We start from the raw sequence: 22,700 nt of genomic DNA, 5'->3' as shown, positions 1-22,700 counted from the left end.
GTGTCCAAATCATATGTTTAGCTCATTAACAGCTCATTAGCATCTCTCCTTCACAGTATTTTCCTTTGCTATTTCCGGGGTTTATGAACCACACAAGATGGAAAAGTCAGAAGGAAATAATTGATTTGTTTGTGAGCCTGGGAAAGCTGGATGGCAGTAAAAATGATCACCATTACAGATCACACAGGGATTGTTACCTAGCGGCGAATCTGCCAAGCTCTGTAAAGAGATATCCCCTGTCTGATACTGACTCACAAATGAAAAGATTATCCGATCAGAAACCTTAAAAATCACCATGAGAGCTGTTTGACTGGACTTATAGCCTTTTATCAAGGAGTAGGTGTGTAACACATGACCGCGGCATCAGACTACACAACATTGTTTGTAGTCTGTAACCAGGGATGGACTGGGACAATAAAGTGGCCCTGGACTTCAGCCAGACCGGCCCACTTTATTTTTCCCAAACACACTCAAAAAAAAACATGTGAATGGCGCTGTTATGGAGGGGATCTGTGAATGGCACTGGTATGGAGGGGATCTGTGAATGGCACTTTTATGGAGGGGATCTGTGGATGGCACTGTTATGGAGGGGATCTGTGGATGGCACTGTTATGGAGGGGATCTGTGGATGGCACTGTTATGGAGGGGATCTGTGGATGGCACTGTTATGGAGAGGATCTGTGGATGGCACTGTTATGGAGGGGATCTGTGGATGGCACTGTTATGGGGGGATCTGTGGATGGCACTGTTATAGAGGGGGATCTGTGGATGACACATACCGTATATAGCATCTTATGCTATGTGTCATCCACAGATACCCCTCCATAACAGTGCCATTCACAGATACCCTCCATAACAGTGCCATCCACAGATCCCCCCCATAACAGTCATCCACAGATCCCCCCATAATAGTGTCATCCACAGATCCCCCCATAACAGTGTCATCCACAGATCCCCTCCATAACAGTGTCATCCACAGATCCCCCATAACAGTGTCATCCACAGATCCCCCCATAACAGTGTCATCCACAGATCCCCCCCATAACAGTGTCATCCACAGATCCCCCCCCCATAATAGTGTCATCCACAGATCCCCCCCATAATAGTGTCATCCACAAAACACTGTTATGGAGGGGGATCTGTGGATGACATTGTCATGGGGTGGATCTGTGGATGACACATATAGCATAAGATGTTATATACGGTATGTATCATCCACAGATTCCCCATAACGGTGCCATCCACAGATCCCCCTCCATAACGGTGCCATCCACAGATCCCCTTCCATAACGGTGCCATCCACAGATCCCCCTCCATAACAGTGTCATCCACAGATCCCCCTCCATAATGGTGCCATCCACAGATCGCCCCCATAAGTGTCATCCACAGACCCCCCCCCATAAGTGTCATCCACATGACAGACCCCCCCCCATAACAGTGCCATTCACGGATCCCCCTCCCTATAACAGTGCCGTCATCCATAGATCCCCCTCCCCGCCACTCACAGTAGTATACATTAATAAATCGGTATCCTGCAGGCTGCAGACAGTAACTTTAATTTTAACACAGCGCTCATCTCTTTACTACCTTACATTCAGCTCCCTCCAGCCTCCAGTAACAAGTGCGGGCGGCAGCGCTCACTCACTGACGTCACGCGCCTGCGCCGCCTAGTGGGAGGAGCAGGCGTGTGACGTCAGTGAGTGAGCACCGCCCCCACACTGCCTGCTGTTACTGGAGCTGAGTCAGTGTAAGATAGTAAAGAGATGAGCGCTGATTTTAAAGTTAACACACTGACAGCAAAAAAATTAAAATGGCTCGGGACCGGCCTGGCCCCCCCGGGGTCCGAGCCCCTTACTGGGGTATCGGCTTTACCCCCCTGATGGCGGCCCTGGCCGGCCCATAATTCGATCGGCCCACCGGGATTCTCCCGGTACTCCCGATGGCCAGTCCATCGCTGTCTGTAACCATAGATACACATAAGTCTGCAAAGGAGCTGTATGTGCAATACCACAGAAGACTACTTCAAAGGGCTAAAAAGGTCTTCTGGCTAGGTCATCATTATCTGATCAGTGAGGGTCCTTGCCAATCAGCTGTTTGAGAAGGCATCGGCACTCACAGTAGCGCTGTGGCCTTCTCACAGCTTTCCCTAGTCCATGTGACATCACATTCATTGGTAATATGGCCTAGGCGCAGGTCAGCCCCGTTGAAGTGAACGGGAATGAGCTGCAATACCAAGCCCAGTCGCCATCAAATGGACAGTGAGTGCTTGGTGGCCAGAGAGGCTGAGGAGCTACTGCCACCACTGGTGCCTTCATAAGAAGCTGATTGTAGGGGGTCCCAGGTGTTAGACCACCACCGATCAGATACCAATGACCTATCCAAAGGATAGGTCATCAATAAAAAGATCTCGGAAAACGCTTTTAACTAATAGCACAATAGTTAATGTAGTGTTGTTAAAGGGAACCTGTCACAAAAAAATCGCTTATTAAGCTGTTAATAGTACCTTATAGTGCTGCATAGTAGTTTCCTAATGCACTTTTCCATCGTTTAGCCACATCTAGCCTCCTTGAGAAATCGATGTTTTATTCAGCCGCTGCCCCCTGCTTCAAGTCAGGTTTGAAGTCAAGGGGGCAGCGGCCTAGGCGTCTCCAATCCTGCTCTCCCCGCCTCCCGCCGCCTTTATTGACACGCCGGATCTCAGTGCCGGGACCGCGCTCCCAGCCCGCATGCACAGTAAAGGGCTGCTGTAGCGCGATCCCGGCTCCGGCTCGTACACTCAGCCGGCTTCAGTTTCGCTACTGCGCATGCGCCCGCCAGCCTTACATACTAGCGCAGTTACAGAAGATGCCGGGCGCATGCGCAGTAGCGAAACTGAAGCCGAAAAAAATGCAAACAAAATTTATACCGGATCCGTTTTTCTGGATGACATCGGAGAGACAGATCCGGCATTTCAATGCATTTGTCAGGCGGAGCCGGATCCGTCTGACAAATGCCAGCAGTTTGCATAAGTTTTGCCTGATCCGTCAGGCAGTTCCGGTGACGGAACTGCCTGCCGGAATCCTCTGCTGCAAGTGTGAAAGTACCCTGATGTGAACTCAATAGCAATGTATTGGCAGACTAATAGTTAACCAATTGGCAGACTGTGTTTAGATTGTAAGGTGATGGACTGGTTCTGCCCCCTGGTGTAGTGTAGTCTGAGGAGAAGACGTGTGTGCGGAGACCTCCTGCATGGACTGGGCCCAAGCTCGGAGAACCTCTGTCTCTGAGTCTACAGCTGCCAGAGAAGCACCCCAGGAGTGCTACAACTACCATCATTGTTGCTTCTGCACTGCTATTGATAGAGTATTGCACTGTGATCTGGATCTGGGCTGTTTTTCTGCTATATGTACTATTGATCCACTATTGCTCCTGTCATCAACTCAATAAAGAAAGAGTTTATTTACCGCAATCAGTGGGCCTGGTTATTGTCTCCACCATTCGCCGGCCTCTGCTTCCACACTGCTGCCTTGCACCCAGTCAAACATACTCCATCCAGGGCACCCCAGCTATCACCAGGCAGAAGCCCCAAAACCAGGGGAGTGCCCCGAGGTAAGAATGGGTGCACCCTCCATTCACTCTGCGCGGCCCAGGGATCGCCAAAGTTAGGACTGCCCCTGTGAATTGTGTTTAGTACTACCCATCGCAGGAATACTCCCACCACTCCCTGCGCTTCCACAGATTTATGATGAAAATTATTTGCAAAGTTGTCTAATACGCTTTTTGCTTTAGATGCACTAAAGGAATAACTAAATAGCTGCAAAAGTCTACACACCCTTTAATCTGTTGCAGTATATATTTGGAAAAATGTGACACCTTTTAGGCCCAGTCTACATGATATATTCCTTTATTTCGTCCGTCACTGCTTCTAGCACTACTACTCTGATCCTCCCCACCAGGCATTCTTTATTTGGCTGCAGCAATGACATGCTTGCATACTCCATGTGACTGCTGCAACCAGTTACTGGCCTCAGCGATCTTGTGCCACATACCACTGAGGTGAGTAATTGGCTGCAGTGGTGTCTGGGAAATATGGGCACATCATCAATGAAACCAAAAAGATGTTATCATGGTGGCAGCAGCAGGGAGGATCGGAGCAGCGACACTGGGAGCGGCGTGGGATGAAATAGGTGAGTGGACATTCTTTCATTATTTTCAGTAAGTGGGGCAGCCCCTTTAATGTTGTCTCAGACTCCTCTGTAATTGAGTTAAAGGGGTTGTCTCACTTCAGCAAATCGCATTTATCTTGTAGAGAAAGTTGCAGTTGTCCATATTGCCTCATTTTTCCATCACAGTATACACTGCTTGCCATGCTTGTACACGATAGGAAAAAGCTGTATGTGCACTCCTGAGGTCCAGTCCATCAGAGAGGCTGGTACTTTTTCCTATAGTGTGCAAACACGGCCACTGCTGCTGGATTGTAGGGTGGTCGTAACCATGGAAACGAGCAGTGTATAATGTGGTGGAAAAATGAATCCAGCCAGCAAAGGAGGCAATATGGACTATCACAATACATTAGTAAGTGCCTTGTATTAACTTACTCTACATGATAAATGCCATTTGCTGAAGTGAGACAACCCCTTTAATGCTGACATTTCTATTAGAATTGACTAAATATATACATATTTCGATAAACTAGTAAACTAATTGTCTTTTTTTCACTGTATTTCAGATCCCCAGTATCAGCAGAAGAACAAGGTGAGATCCTGTTTCTATTGGCAAAACGTGAACAATTGCTCTGGTAGGGTTTAACAGTAGAAATAGATTGTCAGAACTATAGGCAAGTGTTCCTATAGTTTTATTTTATGCAATCAAATTGGTCCAATATTTTGTGCTGATCCATTTCATAGTATATCTGAATAAGGGTCAGCGCTTCAAATCCCCTGGTTCCCCTCCACACAATCAGAGATACATGATACTACCCTGGCCACCTGCAGCCACCACTAGGGGGAGCTCACTGCATACACCTATATACAGTACCCCTGCAAACTCATTACCAGTTGTATAACTAGGCTTTCAGGAAGGTCCCTCTAGTGGCTGCAGAAGACAGAACAGACATATTAAAACTGATTTCTCCAACATGCGAGAAGTGTGACATTGCACATAAGTATGCGTTCACTGCTCGACCGAGGGCTTACATAGCTCTGTCAGTAGTTTTGAGGAGTTTTTTCTATAGGGCTTTTTAGATGACATATACAAAGAATATGTAAAAAAAAGTTGGGGTCTGCACTATTCAATCACATTTGCTAGCGAAATGACCTGGTGGTCAATGCATCAAGTAAAGAAAAATGGCTGCACTCCAGTGATATGTTTCAAATAAAGATATCATTTATTTTTCTTTACAAAGACATCAAAAGCATTTCTGATCCAGATAATTTTATAACTAGTATTCAACATTTCAGTCCGACTGGACCTTCTTCACCGGTGTAACCTGTGATAGTAATGTGGTGTCAGGGAAAAGTGGATCACACGGGGAAGGTCAATGGCGTCCTGTTATATGCAGAGCGCATGTGTAAGCGGTGGAGAGACATCTAATAGAGATATGCAGGTCTCTTAAGGGGTCATTTATCAAACTGGTGTAAAGTAGAATTGGCTTAGTTGCCCATAGCAACCAGATTTCTCCTGAAATAGCAACCAGATTTCCTCCTGAAAGGAGGAATCTGATTGGTTGCTATGGGCAACTAAGCCAGTTCTCCTTCACACTAGTTTGATAAATGACCCCCTCAGTTCCCAGTTGTGGGGGTAGTGGGTACTTCATCATCAAGATGGGGAATGATATCCTGCATCTATAAGCATTTACTGTCAAAACATTTGGATCCATTCCCATTGCAGACGCGACAGAAGTGGGAAGGGGATATTGGCCCTATAGAACCTGATCAATGGGAAGAAATTTTGCAGCGGTTCCCCGGACTGTTCATCAGAGAACCACCTCATGTATCTCATTTATACTTATTACACGGGATATATAGAACTCCACTTTTCCTCCATAAGACATGTATAAGAGGCTCCCTTGTTTGAAAGATCTAAACTGCATCCCATAGGTATTTTGAATATGTTTTGGAATTGACCCAAATTAGAAAGATACTGGAAGGATGCGGTCAGACTCATTGGGGGGAGATTTATCAAAACCGGTGCAAAGGAAAACTGGCTTAGTTACCCATAGCAACCAATCAGATTCCACCTTTTATTTTCCTAAAGGAGCTCTAAAGTGAAAGGTAAAATCTGATTGGTTGCAACTATGGGCAACTAAGCCAGTTTTCCTTTATGCCGGTTTTGATAAATCCCCCCCCCCATTGATTCTGTATACACAGTCCCTTATATGCATTCTGGTGTGAGTGCTGCTGCTTTAAAATGACCTGTGCGTTGTCTCGACTGTAGGCGGCGCAGTGTAATTACAACTGCTTGTCCCTTTGAAGTGAATGGGATGAGCAGTTCTAATTACGCTGTGCAGCCACTGCAATGGAGACCGCACACAGGAAATTTTTTAAGAGGAAGCAAAGGTCCTGCGAGGGCCACTACACCTTCAAACAGCTGATCTGATATTGATGACCTTTCCTGAGGATAGGCCATGAATATATTTGCACTGCCCAACCCCTTTAGGGTATGTTCACACAGGACAGATACACTGTGGATTTGCCACCACTGATTTGCGTATGACAAATCTGCAGTATTTTGCAGTACTAGCAAAGTGGATGCAATTTTAAGAAATCTCATCCATGCACTGTGTAAATTGCGTGGATTTTAAATCCACAGCCTGTGAATTTATGCATTTATGGATTTCACATTTACAGAAAAATCCGCCCCACTGTAAAAGAAGTTCTTCATCTCCTTTGTTTAAGAGGAAAGTCTGGTTTACTCTTTTCTTCATCAGTATGGTTCCAGTGCAACCAAGACCTGAGTAATCTATCTAGTTTCTAATAGACAATGCCTGGCAACCCCATACAAAAAAACTGTGGTTGGTAAAGGGAATAACCAAAGCAATGTACTTATTTAAAATAACTTTATTCTTTAGATCATGGAGATACAGGTTCGCAAGTTATGGTATAGTCTAACAATATTCTAACATAGACCATGAAAATAACCCTTTAAATATTCAAAGTCATTCTGCCATCAGCCTCCACTAGAGGGAGCTTTCGGAAAATCTAGTTACACAACTGGTATTGATGTCACTAGAGATGAGCGAATCGAAGCTGACGAAGTGGAATTCGAATTTCCTCGCGCTTCGTGTTAATGAATCGCAATTTTCCTAAAATGGCAGCTACACGTGTGAGGACTGAGGACATGGGGCAAGGAACTCTGGGAAGGCGGGATCACCCAGATTGGCATGCCTGCATGTAGCCAATCAGCAGCCAGCCAGCCCTGTGATGTCACAGCCCTATAAATACGGCAGCCATTTTAGATTCTGCCATTTTCCATCATTCAGAGTGCAGGGACACACGTGTAAAGGCACTAGGGATAGCTATTGGAAAATCCTCTATGTTTAAAAAAAAACTGAAAAAAGGATTTAAAAGTGCAGGGAAAGGATAGGGAGGAATCATTTCACAGCATGCAGGGAGAGACGTCAGAAGTAGAGTTGAGCGATCACCTGGATGTTCGGGTTCGAGAAGTTCGGCCGAACTTCCCGGAAATGTTCGGGTTCGGAATCCGAACCCGACCCGAGCTTCGTCCCGAACCCGAACCCCATTGAAGTCAATGGGGACCCGAACTTTTGGGCACTAAAAAGGCTGTAAAACAGCCCAGGAAAGAGCTAGAGGGCTGCAAAAGGCAGCAACATGTAGGTAAATCCCCTGCAAACAAATGTGTATAGGGAAATGAATTAAAATAAAAATTAAAAAAATAAAAATTAACCAATATCAATTGGACAGAGGTCCCATAGCAGAGAATCTGGCTTCACGTCAGCAGAGAATCAGTCTCTTCATGCCATAGCAGAGAATCTGGCTTCATGTCAGCACAGAATCAGTCTCTTCATGCCATAGCAGAGAATCTGGCTTCATGTCAGCACAGAATCAGTCTTCATGTCATAGCAGAGAATCAGGCTTCACGTCACCCACCACTGGAACAGGCCACTGTCACACATTTAGGCCCCGGCACCCAGACAGAGGAGAGAGGTCCCGTAACAGAGAATCTGGCCTTATGTCAGCACAGAATCAGTCTTCATGTCATAGCAGAGAATCAGGCTTCACGTCACCCACCACTGGAACAGGCCACTGTCACATATTTAGGCCCCGGCACCCAGACAGAGGAGAGAGGTCCCGTAACAGAGAATCTGGCCTTATGTCACTACAGAATCAGTCTTCATGTCATAGCAGAGAATCAGGCTTCACGTCACCCACCACTGGAACAGGCCACTGTCACATATTTAGGCCCCGGCACCCAGACAGAGGAGAGAGGTCCCGTAACAGAGAATCTGGCCTTATGTCAGCACAGAATCAGTCTTCATGTCATAGCAGAGAATCAGGCTTCACGTCACCCACCACTGGAACAGGCCACTGTCACATATTTAGGCCCAGGCACCCAGGCAGAGGAGAGAGGTCCCGTAACAGAGAATCTGGCCTTATGTCAGCACAGAATCAGTCTTCATGTCATAGCAGAGAATCAGGCTTCACGTCACCCACCACTGGAACAGGCCACTGTCACATATTTAGGCCCAGGCACCCAGGCAGAGGAGAGAGGTCCCGTAACAGAGAATCTGGCCTTATGTCAGCACAGAATCAGTCTTCATGTCATAGCAGAGAATCAGGCTTCACGTCACCCACCACTGGAACAGGCCACTGTCACATATTTAGGCCCAGGCACCCAGGCAGAGGAGAGAGGTCCCGTAACAGAGAATCTGGCCTTATGTCAGCACAGAATCAGTCTTCATGTCATAGCAGAGAATCAGGCTTCACGTCACCCACCACTGGAACAGGCCACTGTCACACATTTAGGCCCCGGCACCCAGACAGAGGAGAGGTTCATTCAACTTTGGGTTGCCCTGCAATATAATGGTAAAATGAAAATAAAAATAGGATTGAATGAGGAAGTGCCCTGGAGTAGAATAATATATTGTTAAGGGGAGGTAGTTAATATCTAATCTGCACAAGGGATGGACAGGTCCTGTGGGATCCATGCCTGGTTCATTTTTATGAACGTCAGCTTGTCCACATTGGCTGTAGACAGGCGGCTGCGTTTGTAATGACGCCCGCTGCCGTGCTGAATACACGTTCAGACAAAACGCTGGCCGCCGAGCAGGCCAGCACCTCCAAGGCATAAAAGGCTAGCTCTGGCCACGTGGACAATTTGGAGACCGAGAAGTTGAATGGGGCCGAACCATCAGTCAGTACGTGGAGGGGTGTGCACAGGTACTGTTCCACCATGTTAGTGAAATGTTGCCTCCTGCTAACACGTTCCGTATCAGGTGGTGGTGCAGTTAGCTGTGGCGTGGTGACAAAACTTTTCCACATCTCTGCCATGCTAACCCTGCCCTCAGAGGAACTGGCCGTGACACAGCTGCGTTGGCGACCTCTTGCTCCTCCTCTGCCTTCGCCTTGGGCTTCCACTGGTTCCCCTGTGACATTTGGGAATGCTCTCAGTAGCGCGTCTACCAACGTGCGCTTGTACTCGCGCATCTTCCTATCACGCTCCAGTGTAGGAAGTAAGGTGGGCACATTGTCTTTGTACCGGGGATCCAGCAGGGTGGCAACCCAGTAGTCCGCACACGTTAAAATGTGGGCAACTCTGCTGTCGTTGCGCAGGCACTGCAGCATGTAGTCGCTCATGTGTGCCAGGCTGTCCAGAGGTAAGGACAAGCTGTCCTCTGTGGGAGGCGTATCGTCATCGTCCTGTGTTTCCCCCCAGCCACGCACCAGTGATGGGCCCGAGCTGCTTTGGGTGCCACCCCGCTGTGAACATGCTTCATCCTCATCCTCCTCCACCTCCTCCTCATCCTCGTCCTCCTCGTCCTCCAGTAGTGGGCCCTGTCTGGCCACATTTGTACCTGGCCTCTGCTGTTGCAAAAAACCTCCCTCTGAGTCACTTCGAAGAGACTGGCCTGAAAGTGCTAAAAATGACCCCTCTTCCTCCTGGGCCACCTCCTCTTCCATCATCGCCCTAAGTGTTTTCTCAAGGAGACATAGAAGTGGCATTGTAACGCTGATAACGGCGTCATCGCCACTGGCCATGTTGGTGGAGTACTCGAAACAGCGCAACAGGGCACACAGGTCTCGCATGGAGGCCCAGTCATTGGTGGTGAAGTGGGGCTGATCCGCAGTGCGACTGACCCGTGCGTGCTGCAGCTGAAACTCCACTATGGCCTGATGCTGCTCGCACAGTCTGTCCAGAATATGCAAGGTAGAGTTCCACCTGGTGGGTACGTCGCATATGAGGCGGTGAGCGGGAAGGCCGAAGTTACGCTGTAGCGCAGACAGGCGAGCAGCGGCAGGGTGTGAACGCCGGAAGCGCGAACAGACGGCCCGCACTTTATGCAGCAGCTCTGACATGTCGGGGTAGTTGCGAATGAACTTCTGCACCACCAAATTCAGCACATGCGCCAGGCAAGGGATGTGCGTCAAACCGGCTAGTCCCAGAGCTGCAACGAGATTTCGCCCATTATCGCACACCACCAGGCCGGGCTTGAGGCTCACCGGCAGCAACCACTCGTCGGTCTGTTGTTCTATACCCCGCCACAACTCCTGTGCGGTGTGGGGCCTGTCCCCCAAACATATGAGTTTCAGAACGGCCTGCTGACGTTTACCCCGGGCTGTGCTGAAGTTGGTGGTGAAGGTGTGTGGCTGACTGGATGAGCAGGTGGAAGAAGAGGAGGAGGAAGCTGAGTAGGAGGAGACAGGAGGCAAAGAATGTTGCCCTGCGATCCTTGGCGGCGGAAGGACGTGCGCCAAACAGCTCTCCGCCTGGGGCCCAGCCACCACTACATTTACCCAGTGTGCAGTTAGGGAGATATAGCGTCCCTGGCCGTGCTTACTGGTCCACGTATCTGTGGTTAGGTGGACCTTGCCACAGATGGCGTTGCGCAGTGCACACTTGATTTTATCGGACACTTGGTTGTGCAGGGAAGGCACGGCTCTCTTGGAGAAGTAGTGCCGGCTGGGAACAACATACTGTGGGACAGCAAGCGACATGAGCTGTTTGAAGCTGTGTGTGTCCACCAGCCTAAATGACAGCATTTCATAGGCCAGTAGTTTAGAAATGCTGGCATTCAGGGCCAGGGATCGAGGGTGGCTAGGTGGGAATTTACGCTTTCTCTCAAATGTTTGTGAGATGGAGAGCTGAACGCTGCCGTGTGACATGGTTGAGATGCTTGGTGACGCAGGTGGTGGTGTTGGTGGTACATCCCATGTTTGCTGGGCGGCAGGTGCCAACGTTCCTCCAGAGGCGGAGGAAGAGGCCGAGGCGGCGGCAGCAGCAGAAGAGGCCGAGGCGGCAGCAGCAGAAGAGGTAGCAGGGGGAGCCTGAGTGACTTCCTTGTTTTTAAGGTGTTTACTCCACTGCAGTTCATGCTTTGCATGCAGGTGCCTGGTCATGCAGGTTGTGCTAAGGTTCAGAACGTTAATGCCTCGCTTCAGGCTCTGATGGCACAGCGTGCAAACCACTCGGGTCTTGTCGTCAGCACATTGTTTGAAGAAGTGCCATGCCAGGGAACTCCTTGAAGCTGCCTTTGGGGTGCTCGGTCCCAGATGGCGGCGGTCAGTAGCAGGCGGAGTCTCTTGGCGGCGGGTGTTCTGATTTTGCCCACTGCTCCCTCTTTTGCTACGCTGTTGGCTCGGTCTCACCACTGCCTCTTCCTCCGAACTGTGAAAGTCAGTGGCACGACCTTCATTCCATGTGGGGTCTAGGACCTCATCGTCCCCTGCATCGTCTTCCACCCAGTCTTGATCCCTGACCTCCTGTTCAGTCTGCACACTGCAGAAAGACGCAGCAGTTGGCACCTGTGTTTCGTCATCATCAGAGACGTCCTGAGGTGGTATTCCCATGTCCTCATCATCAGGAAAAATAAGTGGTTGTGCGTTAGTGCATTCTATCTCTTCCACCCCTGGGGAAGGGCTAGGTGGATGCCCTTGGGAAACCCTGGCAGCAGAGTCTTCAAACAGCATAAGAGACTGCTGCATAACTTGAGGCTCAGACAGTTTTCCTGATATGCATGGGGGTGATGTGACAGACTGATGGGCTTGGTTTTCATGCGCCATCTGTGCGCTTTCTGCAGAAGACTGGGTGGGAGATAATGTGAACGTGCTGGATCCACTGTCGGCCACCCAATTGACTAATGCCTGTACCTGCTCAGGCCTTACCATCCTTAGAACGGCATTGGGCCCCACCAAATATCGCTGTAAATTCTGCTGGCTACTGGGACCTGAGTTAGTTGGTTCACTAGGACGTGTGGCTGTGGCAGAACGGCCACGTCCTCTCCCAGCACCAGAGGGTCCACTAACACCACCACGACCATGTCCACGTCCGCGTCCCTTATTAGATGTTTTGCTCATTGTTCCCGTTCACCACAATTTTGAAAATGGCAAATTTGGGAATAGTTTTTCAACCCAGAACAAAAACTGTGCTTTTACGGTCACTACAAATAATTTGACCAGCTAAAACAGTACAGATTTGGTTGAATAAAAATGTGAGGCCTATTTTTTTTGCGCTGTGTGACAGGTATACGTTTAATCACAGAATTAGACTTGTATCTGCACGGTATTGTGTGTGTTAAGTTTTTCTGAATGACACTATCAGCACCTTGAATCTAAGATATCCTTTTTGGGATAGATTTAAAGTAGGCCTGATATATATAGCATAAACTACTTATTTTGAGAATTGCAAATTTTGGAATAGTTTTTCAACCCAGAACGAAAACTGTGCTTTTACGGTCACTACAAATAATTTGACCAGCTAAAACAGTACAGATTTGGTTGAATAGAAATGTGAAGCCTATTTTTTTGCGCTGTGTGACAGGTATACGTTTAATCACAGAATTAGACTTGTATCTGCACAGTATTGTGTGTGTTAAGTTTTTCTGAATGACACTATCAGCACCTTGAATCTAAGATATCCTTTTTGGGATAGATTTAAAGTAGGCCTGATATAGCAGAAACTACTTATTTTGAGAATGGCAAATTTGGGAATAGTTTTTCAACCCAGAACAAAAACTGTGCTTTTACGGTCACTACAAATAACTTGACCAGCTAAAACAGTACTGATTTGGAGGAATATAAATGTCAGGTCTATTTTTTAGGCGCTGGGTGACAGGCTCAACTTGCCCCTGATGTAGTATATGGCCAAAAAATAACCACACTATTGATGGTTAAATGCACTTGGGTGACACAGGCTCAGCCTGCACCTGATGTAGTATATGGCCAAAAATTAACCACACTGTTGATGGTTAAATGCACTTGGGTGACACAGGCTCAGCCTGCACCTGATGTAGTATATGGCCAAAAAATAACCACACTGTTGATGGTTAAATGCACTTGGGTGACACAGGCTCACCTGATGCACCTGATGTAGTATATGGCCAAAAAATAACCACACTGTTGATGGTTAAATAAATGCACTTCGGTGACACAGGCTCAGCCTGCAGCTGATGTAGGATATAGCAAAAAATAACCACACTATTGATGGTTAAAAGCACTTGGTGGTAGCTTGTGCTGGCGCACAACAAGCCACAAAATGGCTGCCGATCACCCCAGAAAAAAGTGATATAAAAACGCTCTGGGCAGCCTAAAAAAAGTGAGCAATTCGATATTAGCACTTCAATGATCCACAGCTAGAGATCGATCACAGAATGAAGTCTTTTGGAGGAGTTAATCTGCCTAATCTCGCCCTAACGTCGCAGCAGCAACCTCTCCCTATGCTTGAATCAGCAGAGTGACGTGCAGCGCTACGTGACCCAAGCTTATATAGAGGCTGGGTCACATGCTGCACTGGCCAATCACAGCCATGCCAATAGTAGGCAAGGCTGTGATGGCCTCTTGGGGCAAGTAGTATGACGCTTGTTGATTGGCTGCTTTGCAGCCATTCAAAAAGCGCCAAGAAAGCGCCGAACACCAAACCCGAACCCAGACTTTTACGAAAATGTTCGGGTTCGGGTCCGTGTCACGGACACCCCAAAATTCGGTACAAACCCGAACTATACAGTTCGGGTTCGCTCATCCCTAGTCAGAAGGCGCTAGGGACATTGATAGGAAAGTGATTTACAAGCGCAGGGAACGATTATTTGGGGATCCAAATAGTCATTAGACAGCTCTGTCATTCCAGCTTTTTATTATTGGGCTGCAAGTGTTATGTTGGAAAGCCTTTAGTGGCTTTTATCTTAGTATCTTATTCAGTACAACAAGAAAAATATACACGCATTTCACTTCTGCAGTTATTTCTGTGGAAAGCATATAGGGGCGTATTTTAGTACAACAAGAAAAATATATACGCACTGCCCTGTTGCAGTTATTTCTGGTCAAGGCATATAGGGGCGTATTACAGTAAAAAATGAAAAATATATACGCACTGCACTGTTGCAGTTATTTCTGGTGAAAGCGTATAGGGGCGTATTACAGTAAAAAAAGAAAAATATATACGCACTTCACTGTTGCAGTTATTTCTGTTGATAGTGTATAGGGGCGTATTTCAGTACTGCAAGAAATATATATACGCACTTCACTTTAATTTATTTCTGGTCAAAGCTTACAGTGGCCTAATTCAGTCCAAGAAATATATATTCTCAGTTCACTGCTGCGGTTATTTCTAGTGAAAGCGTATAGGGGCGTATTTCAGTACTGCAAATAATATATCCTGTATATGCACTTCACTTTTTAAATTTTTTTTATATCAAAGAGTACAGTGGCCTAATTCAGTCCAACAAGAAATATATATTCTCAGTTCACTGCTGCAGTTTTTTTTTGGGTGAAAGCGTATAGGGGCATATTTTAGAACAACAAGAAAAATATATTCTCAGTGCATTTCAGCAGTTATATGTGGTGAAAGCCTTTAGTGGCCTATTTCAGTACAAAAAGAAAACGATATTCGTCACTTTTAGGGGTGTTTTAATTTCCATTTCATTTGTTTAGTTCAGCTAAAAGTATGTCACCCAGAGAAGTGCCAGGCCATGCACAGAGGAGTGGCAGAGGCCTGAATGTTTCTGGCGCAAGCAGAGGTTGCAGCAGAGTAAAGGGTCATGGCAGCAATAGTCACAGCGAGAGGACTGAGCTCCCGATGTCATCTAGCGGTCGTGTCTTGACCAGCAACCCTGCGGTTCTTGATTGGTTAACTCTGTCATCCACATCATCCCAAGTGACATCAGACACCCCCAGCCAACAGTCAGTGGGTTCGTCAGACACATCCCTTAGTTTTCAATGGCCTGGGAGCAGGCCCTGTGCCCTCACCTGTCCTGAACCTGCCTCTGGCCTTTTCTGTTCCATCACCGCAAGAAGTACTACATGCAGTGGGCTCAGCTTCACTTTTCAGCGAGGAGGAGCTACTACAGGACAGTCAGCAGCTACTGCCCAGCCAAGATGTGGAGGAGACTTCCGCCACTTCCTCTGCTAGGCGGGCAAGTAGGGATAAGGAGAGTGGCATGGGAGCTTGTGTTGCGAGTGGTCAGAGGCCGTTGAGGAGGACATCAGTGATGTGCAGACACTACTCGATGATGATGAAGCCGATTGCCCTTGGGAGCCGGGTGAAGAAAGGGCTTTGTCATCATCAGGAGAAGAGGGTGGCAGCTTGCCCATCAGGCAGTGGCTGAGCCAGCCAGTCGCTAGCTTGGCCAGGAGTCAGCAGGGAGGCAGCAGAGGGAGGTCGGGAGCCAAACGTGCCCTGGGTAGACCACCTGCCTGGGAAGTAGTGGTGCAGGAGCTGACGGAGGCAGCGGCAGTAGCAATCAGTCAGTGCGGACTGTTGGGGGGAAAATCAACTACTCGTGGTGTGGCATTTTTTTTAAAAGCGCCAGAGGAAGTGAACGTGGCCATATGTCGCATCTGTGGGCAGAAGGTGAAGCGTGGCCGGGGTGCCAATGTTGGCACTACGGCCCTGCGTCAACATATACAGCGTCGCCATACAGTGGCTTGGGAGAACCGTGGCTCCAATGTGGTGGTCCAGCTGCATCAGCCAGTGGCACGCACCAGATTTCAGGCAGTCAAGGCTCTACCACCTCAGCCGAAGGGAGCTGTCTGTCATTCCCATCTTCTGCTGGTACAGATGCTCCTGCTCAAGGCCTGTGGTTCCCCCCACCATCTGCCACCCGCCCGTGGCCTGCTGCCCCCTTTGGCCATCCTCACCCAGCTCTGAATCCTCCTTCTGCAAATGGCAGGGGGAGGAGCCGGAGCATCTCCTCTCCTACATAGCGCCCCATACCTCTTACATCCAGTGATGTCACCTTTGTTGTAGACGTTCTCTTTCTTTATCTTCTCCATTCAGACCAGACAGTCATGATGATTTTTAAGCCATCTCCCGTCTCTGCAGAGATTAACAAACAGACATTAGTTTCCCACATTTCCATCATCTTCTGAACACCCTTTCCTGCCACCCCCAATACTATCCTGCAGAGAAAGTCCCCTTGGAAATACTGCTACCACACAGATAGTGCCCCCTTCAACAATTATTGGCACACAGTGCTCTAAAAAATAACTGCGCCCAGACACTAATAGTATAAAGATAATGTCCCCCAAAAATTATTGTGCTAAGCTGATACTGTGCCAGGGTGCCCCCCAAAGTAACAGTGCTCCCCAAAATCCCACCAATAGAAATAATTATTTGCCAGAGCACACTTAGTAGTAATAATGCCCCTATAGTACCCATACTAGTAATCATGTTCCTCATAGACCCCCAGTAGTAGTAAAGCTAATACCCCCTAGTAGTAATAATTCTCCCTATAATATGACAGTACATGAAATACCCCCGCTTAGTGCCCGCAGTTGAGCTAATGTCCCCACTTCCACACTATGTCACCTTGCCACTCTGTGATATCCTGCTGCTGCCATCTCCACATTATGTCACCTTGCCACTCTGTGGTCTCCTGTTGCTGCTGCCACCTCCAAACTATGTCACCTTGCCACTCTGTGGTCTCCTCATGCTGCTGCCATCTCCACACTATGTCACCTTGCCACTCTGTGATATCCTCTTGCTGGTGCCATCTCCACACTATGTCACCTTGCCACTCTAAGGTATCCTGCTGCTGCCATATCCACACTATGTCACCTGGCCACTCTGTGGCCTCTTGATGCTGCAGTCACCTTCAAACTATGTCACCTTGCCACTCTGTGGTCTCCTCATGCTGCTTCCATTTCCACACTATGTCACCTTGCCACTCTGTGGTATCCTGCTGCTGCTGCCATCTCCACACTATGTCACTTTGCCACTCTGTGGTCTCCTCATGCTGCTGCCATCTCCACACTATGTCACCTTGCCACTCTGTGGTATCCTGCTGCTGCTGCCATATCCACACTATGTCACCTTGCCACTCTTTGGTCTCCTGATGCTGCTGCTGCCATATCCACACTATGTCACCTTGCCACTCTGTGGTCTCCTGATGCTGCTGCTGCCATCTCTACATTATGTCACCTTGCCACTCTGTGGTGCCACTCTTTCAAAGTGTTATTTTTTTCGGTAAAAATGATGGTTGACTGAAAAACTCATTTTGCTGTATGGACCGAATGACGTCGTGTGAGGTAGTGTGACATCTGAAAGTGTGAGGAAAATATATATTTTGAAACAATAACTATACAAAAAGTACATGAAAACAATGACAACATCCTGATGCTGCCGCCACCTCCAGACTCTGTCATTGTGCCACTCGGTGGCCTCATCATACCGCTGCCATCTACAGACTCTGTCATTTTGCCACTCGGTACCCTTCTCCTGATGCTGCATCCGCCACCTCCAGACTCGGTCACTGTGCCACTCGGTGGCCTCCTCATACTGCTGCCAACTCCAGACTTTGTCATTGTGCTACTCGGTGGCCTCCTCATACTGCTGCCAAATCCAGACCCTGTCATTGGGCCACTCTGTGGTCTCCTCATGCTACTTCCACCTCACCACTATGTCATAGGTCCACTCTGTGGACTTCTCATGCTCTTCCCACATTAGCAATACTGATGGATTATTGAGCAAATGCTGACCGAGTGAAGGCGGATGCTCCGCAGACAGGATCATTTTCTTGTGGGTTATTGTTCTGACAGATCAGAGGAAGGGAGGGCAAAATAATCAGGGACGCCAACACAAATTTACTGCTGACACCCTCTCCACTCTGTCCGGGGGGCTCTACTTGTATACGCGTTTAATAGAACAGGTTCTGTAGACATCTATGTGGAATCAGCTGATGACGGTGTAAAAGGAGTCCGCTCTTTCATGCTACAGTAGGATCTTGGGCCTCTGCACGATTCTTTATACCTGGCACTAACATCGACCTGTAAGGCCGAGTTCATGTTTGAGTTATGTGGTCAGTGTTGGCCCCGTGACTGCCCAAATAATTGAAGTGTGCGGTGATTCTAAGAGTGACGCCTGTGATCTGTATGTCATATGGACTTATTTCACTACCAAAGCAGACTCCCTATGAGTGTTACTACAAGACACAGTGTTCTACACCACTATAAAGGCTCTCAGCAGCCAGGAGATAGCCATTTTTTTTATGTGATTCGCCGCAAATAAATTTGGATCAAAGCAAATTTTTCCCAAAAATTTGGCGAACCAGCGAATTACATTTTTGAAAAATGTACTCATCTTTACTGTAGATGTCACAATTGCAAATCTCATGCAACAAGTTATTGGGTAGCTTTAGCATAAACCATAGCATAGGCTGATCCTTGGTCTACCAGAGGAGTCAAAAGAACAACACATATTGAGATGTTTACCCCAGCATTGTAGAATGCATCAATATTCAGAAAACTTGCCATACGTTATGGAGCTGAGCCAAAAAGAGTGCTGACATATTCCATTTCTAGCTCAAAATATGCAGTTTTGCGCTCTGTACCTCTCTCGGGGGTAAGAAATGGTTTAAAGAAGGAGAAGTAAATAAATTCTGCTTTCATCAGTTGCAGAGTCCAGGACTGGTCCACTAAGTAGCACTGGAAGTTTTACTGCTGCCCCCTCTTTCTGCCTGGATAAATGATTTAGTGGGGCCGCATAATTTATCCATTGGCGGCGGCACTCGTATAGCTTGCAGCGTTACGTTTGTTTTGGAGTAATTGCTTTGAGCCATAAATACCTTTCAAGTAGGATCCATCAATATAAGAGACTGCAGTAGAAATCTTGGCATAAGATTTTTTACTTGCTCTGCAATGCAGCGCAGTTCGGAATACAAAGCTGACAAATACCCATGTGTGTATACCAGTGTAGCAGGACTGAGGTTGTTCAGTGCTGCAGAATTGAGTTTGCCAAAAGTAGCAGTGCTTAGTTGCCAGTTCACACACTGTGTTGTTTTTACATAGGACTGCAAGCAGGTTATGGTGGGAGGGCTCTTGCGCATCAGACCCAACCACATTTGGGACTTTTTCTGACTTGGTAATGAGAAGGCAGCGTTTTGGTGTCCGCCTCCAGAGCGGAATGGAGGCTGAACGGAGGCAAACTGATGCATTCTGAGCGGATCCTTATCCATTCAGAATGCATTGGGGCTGAACTGATCCGTTTTGGGCAGCTTGTGAGAGCCCTGAAACGGATCTCACAAGCGGACCCAGAAACGCCAGTGTGAAAGTAGCCTGAGCTGTTACTTTACATCCGGTATTGAGGTTGGTCTACATGCTGCACTGTCTTTTGCACCTCTGCCCTTCCACCCAACTCTCTACTATTTTAGTTTCTCCTCTATGAACCTGTGGGCAGTGTGTTCAGTCCACCACTGTTCAGTAAAAACAAAAAAGCTAGTCCCTTGTCTTCCTCTTCCATTATTAGTAGGATGACTGCTTTCACATGACCACAAGCGGGTAACAATATTATTCTGTTCAAGCGCCTTGCATTAACATGATCATCAGTGACAAAATGACTCAAATGGGAGGGGTAGGTAGCCCTTAGTCATGTGGCACTGTATGTCCTAACACAGAAAGACACTACAAAAATTACTATGTCACATGTTTAAGACACTAAAAGTCAGAGCGGGGGATCGGCACATCTTTGTATAGAAGAATATTTTATTTATTGCCTTTATTATTTGAAATAATGTCAGTGGTTGATTATTTTTTGCTCCTTGAAATAATTTTGCTTAGAATTAGAAAAATGTTCCTGCCCCCCGTCCCCTTCAGAAACAGCTCCACTGTTGTTCTGAATTGTGTCTCGTATTGCAGACAGGTACAAACACATGTTCAACAGTGGTGCTGTTTCTTGGAGGGGGAAAAAAAACTGTTGGCAATCACAGACTGGGGATATGTGATAATGATAATGAAGCTGTAAATTAATTATTTGTTTAATAACTTTCCTTTTTTGTGTTGCAGCTCTGGTACATGCAGTGCTTGATGGTGATCTTGAAAAGGTAAGAATGTATCCCTTATTGCATAAATCACGTCTCCACATGGGACAGAGAAGCAGTTTTTATTCTAGGAGCCAGAGGGTGCACTATCATTGCACAGTTGTTGGACCCTTTAATAAAAGGTGTTGTCCCACCTGGACAAGCAGTTTTTAGAATTCAGCTGCAAGTTCAACTGCTGAATCTATGAGCAGTGATCTGTTAACCCTAGAGACAGTTCAAGGCACATTTCTCCTGCAGGATCTTGGTGTGCACTGTCCAGAATGGGAAGCCAGCCATGTAATACATTGTTATGCCATGTCAGTGCAGGTAACATACACCTTTCACAGGTAGTTGAATATTTTAGTAGTGTGGCAATGCCAAGTAACTGTTACTGTTGGAAAAAAAGTTAATGTATTCATCTTTCATGGAAGAGTAGTGGGGACTGTGAACACTAAAGCGTCAATGTAGACCCCACTACGGTCCCACTAAAAATGATATTACTACTTTGTAATTGGATTGACTGCTTTTGGTCCAGCCCACAAAATGACAACCACTGATCTGAAGAAAGTTTAATGTTTAGTATAGTTAAACTTTATTGACTGTTAAAGCTCAAGATATGTATTCAAGGATTGATTCATAAATTGCAGAAAATAATGCATATGATATTACCTGTACAGACTAGTAAACAGGCAAAGCTTATATAGAGGTTTACAAATATAAGCAGCAAAGCCATCAACGTTATAGCAGAAGTAATAAAAAAAAATGGTGAGGGGGGTGGGTCATATTTGGTATGAAATTCACTGAAAGACATTTACTAACCATTTACACCACTACTGTGGCGTAAAAAAAGCCACAGATTATGGTGCACAATAATTTGCAACTTTTTGATCTCATATTTTTTGGAAAGGGGCGTGGCTTATCAGGAGGGGGAGATGCTTCAAATAGACCGCCAGATTTACTAGAACTTTTAGCAGAAACTGGTGTAAGTTATAGCTGAAGTATATTCCAGCCCCTGGCTGGCATAGACTTCAGTTTCTGGTGCATGACAGGGCAGAGATGCGATACCTGGCTCTAAGGGTCCATTCACACGTCCGCAAAACACGGACACTGGCAATGTGCATTCCGCAATTTGCGGACCGCACATCGCCGGCACTATAATAGAAAATGCCTAATCTTGTCCGCAATTGCGGACAAGAATAGGACATGTTCTATTTTTTTGCTGAAACGGAAGCACGGATGCGAAAGTGCGGATTCGCAAATGCGGACAGCACATTCCGGCCTCATTGAAAATGAATGGGTCTGCACCCGTTACGCAAAATTGCGGAACGAATGCGGACCCATTTTGCGGACGTGTGAATGGACCCTTAATTAGGTGGATTTCACACCAGTGCAGGAAAATCAAGACTGCCGTATGGGTACACCCGTCTTGATGAATGCCCCTCAATGTGCATGTAGGTAGATCTATCCCTAATCCAAAGAAATGCTTCTATTACATATACAAATTTTTCAGCACTTAAGCTGGTGTTGGGGGGAGAGGGACACGTACGATGGGATTAGCTTTGTAAATGACATTGATTCAATTTGCTGTACTGAATATTTTGCATGCTGTATTATGTAACATAATTGCACAATTTTCTTGACTTGTGGTAATCGATACTTGAGGCCCACAGTACTAAGCTGAGTAGTATTATTTCAAGAAGGTGAAAGGTAGAAAGTCTGTGTTACATATCTCCATTGACATGCATAGAAGTGAACGATATCAGCCACTATAAACTGCTGACAGGTGCTTTACAATTGGGAGTGGAAAAATTGCCCCCAAAAAACCCTCTATCTCATTTGAGAAGAAGGTGCTGTGACTGGCATGCGATAGCTGGGGGGCCCTGTTACAGATTTTGCATTGGTGCAAACATTTTTGGGGTGTTTTAAGACAATGACAAATATGACTGCAGCTGTCGCTACCCCCTCACCCCTCCTACTGTACTATGTATCAGAAGATGTAACGACCGTCTCAGCTATTAAAGCACCAAAAAAATATTCTTTATACAAGACCTATGGATTTAGACCCTCTAAGATCTCATCGGTAGAGACCATGTGACAGAAACTAGAGAATTTTAGCCAAAGAAAGTCAGTAATAGCTCCATTGTACTGGCAGCCGGTGAGCAGGAGCAGATTGATTCTGGGAGACAAGCCAACAATGTGAGGAAAGATGATAAGATATTGTAAGATTTATTAGAAACACAGGAATCCCTGTAACAATTAT

The 22,700-nt window shown here is 46.9% G+C and overlaps 1 protein-coding gene across 2 annotated transcripts in view; it reads left to right on the top strand.

The window, feature by feature from the left end:
* DGKI (diacylglycerol kinase iota) overlaps window positions 1-22,700 on the top strand; it is a 292,586-nt gene that overhangs the window by 191,500 nt on the left and 78,386 nt on the right. For both annotated transcript variants that reach the window (XM_040438414.1, XM_040438411.1), the window contains 2 exons: window positions 4,709-4,734; window positions 20,427-20,464. In XM_040438414.1, coding sequence (XP_040294348.1) covers window positions 4,709-4,734; window positions 20,427-20,464 — 64 coding nt within the window. The remainder of the gene's footprint in view (window positions 1-4,708; window positions 4,735-20,426; window positions 20,465-22,700) is intronic.

The sequence above is a fragment of the Bufo bufo genome, chromosome 1 (assembly GCF_905171765.1).
Source record: "Bufo bufo chromosome 1, aBufBuf1.1, whole genome shotgun sequence".
Classification (NCBI taxonomy): domain Eukaryota; kingdom Metazoa; phylum Chordata; class Amphibia; order Anura; family Bufonidae; genus Bufo; species Bufo bufo.
This window is presented reverse-complemented; position numbering and strand designations above follow the sequence as displayed.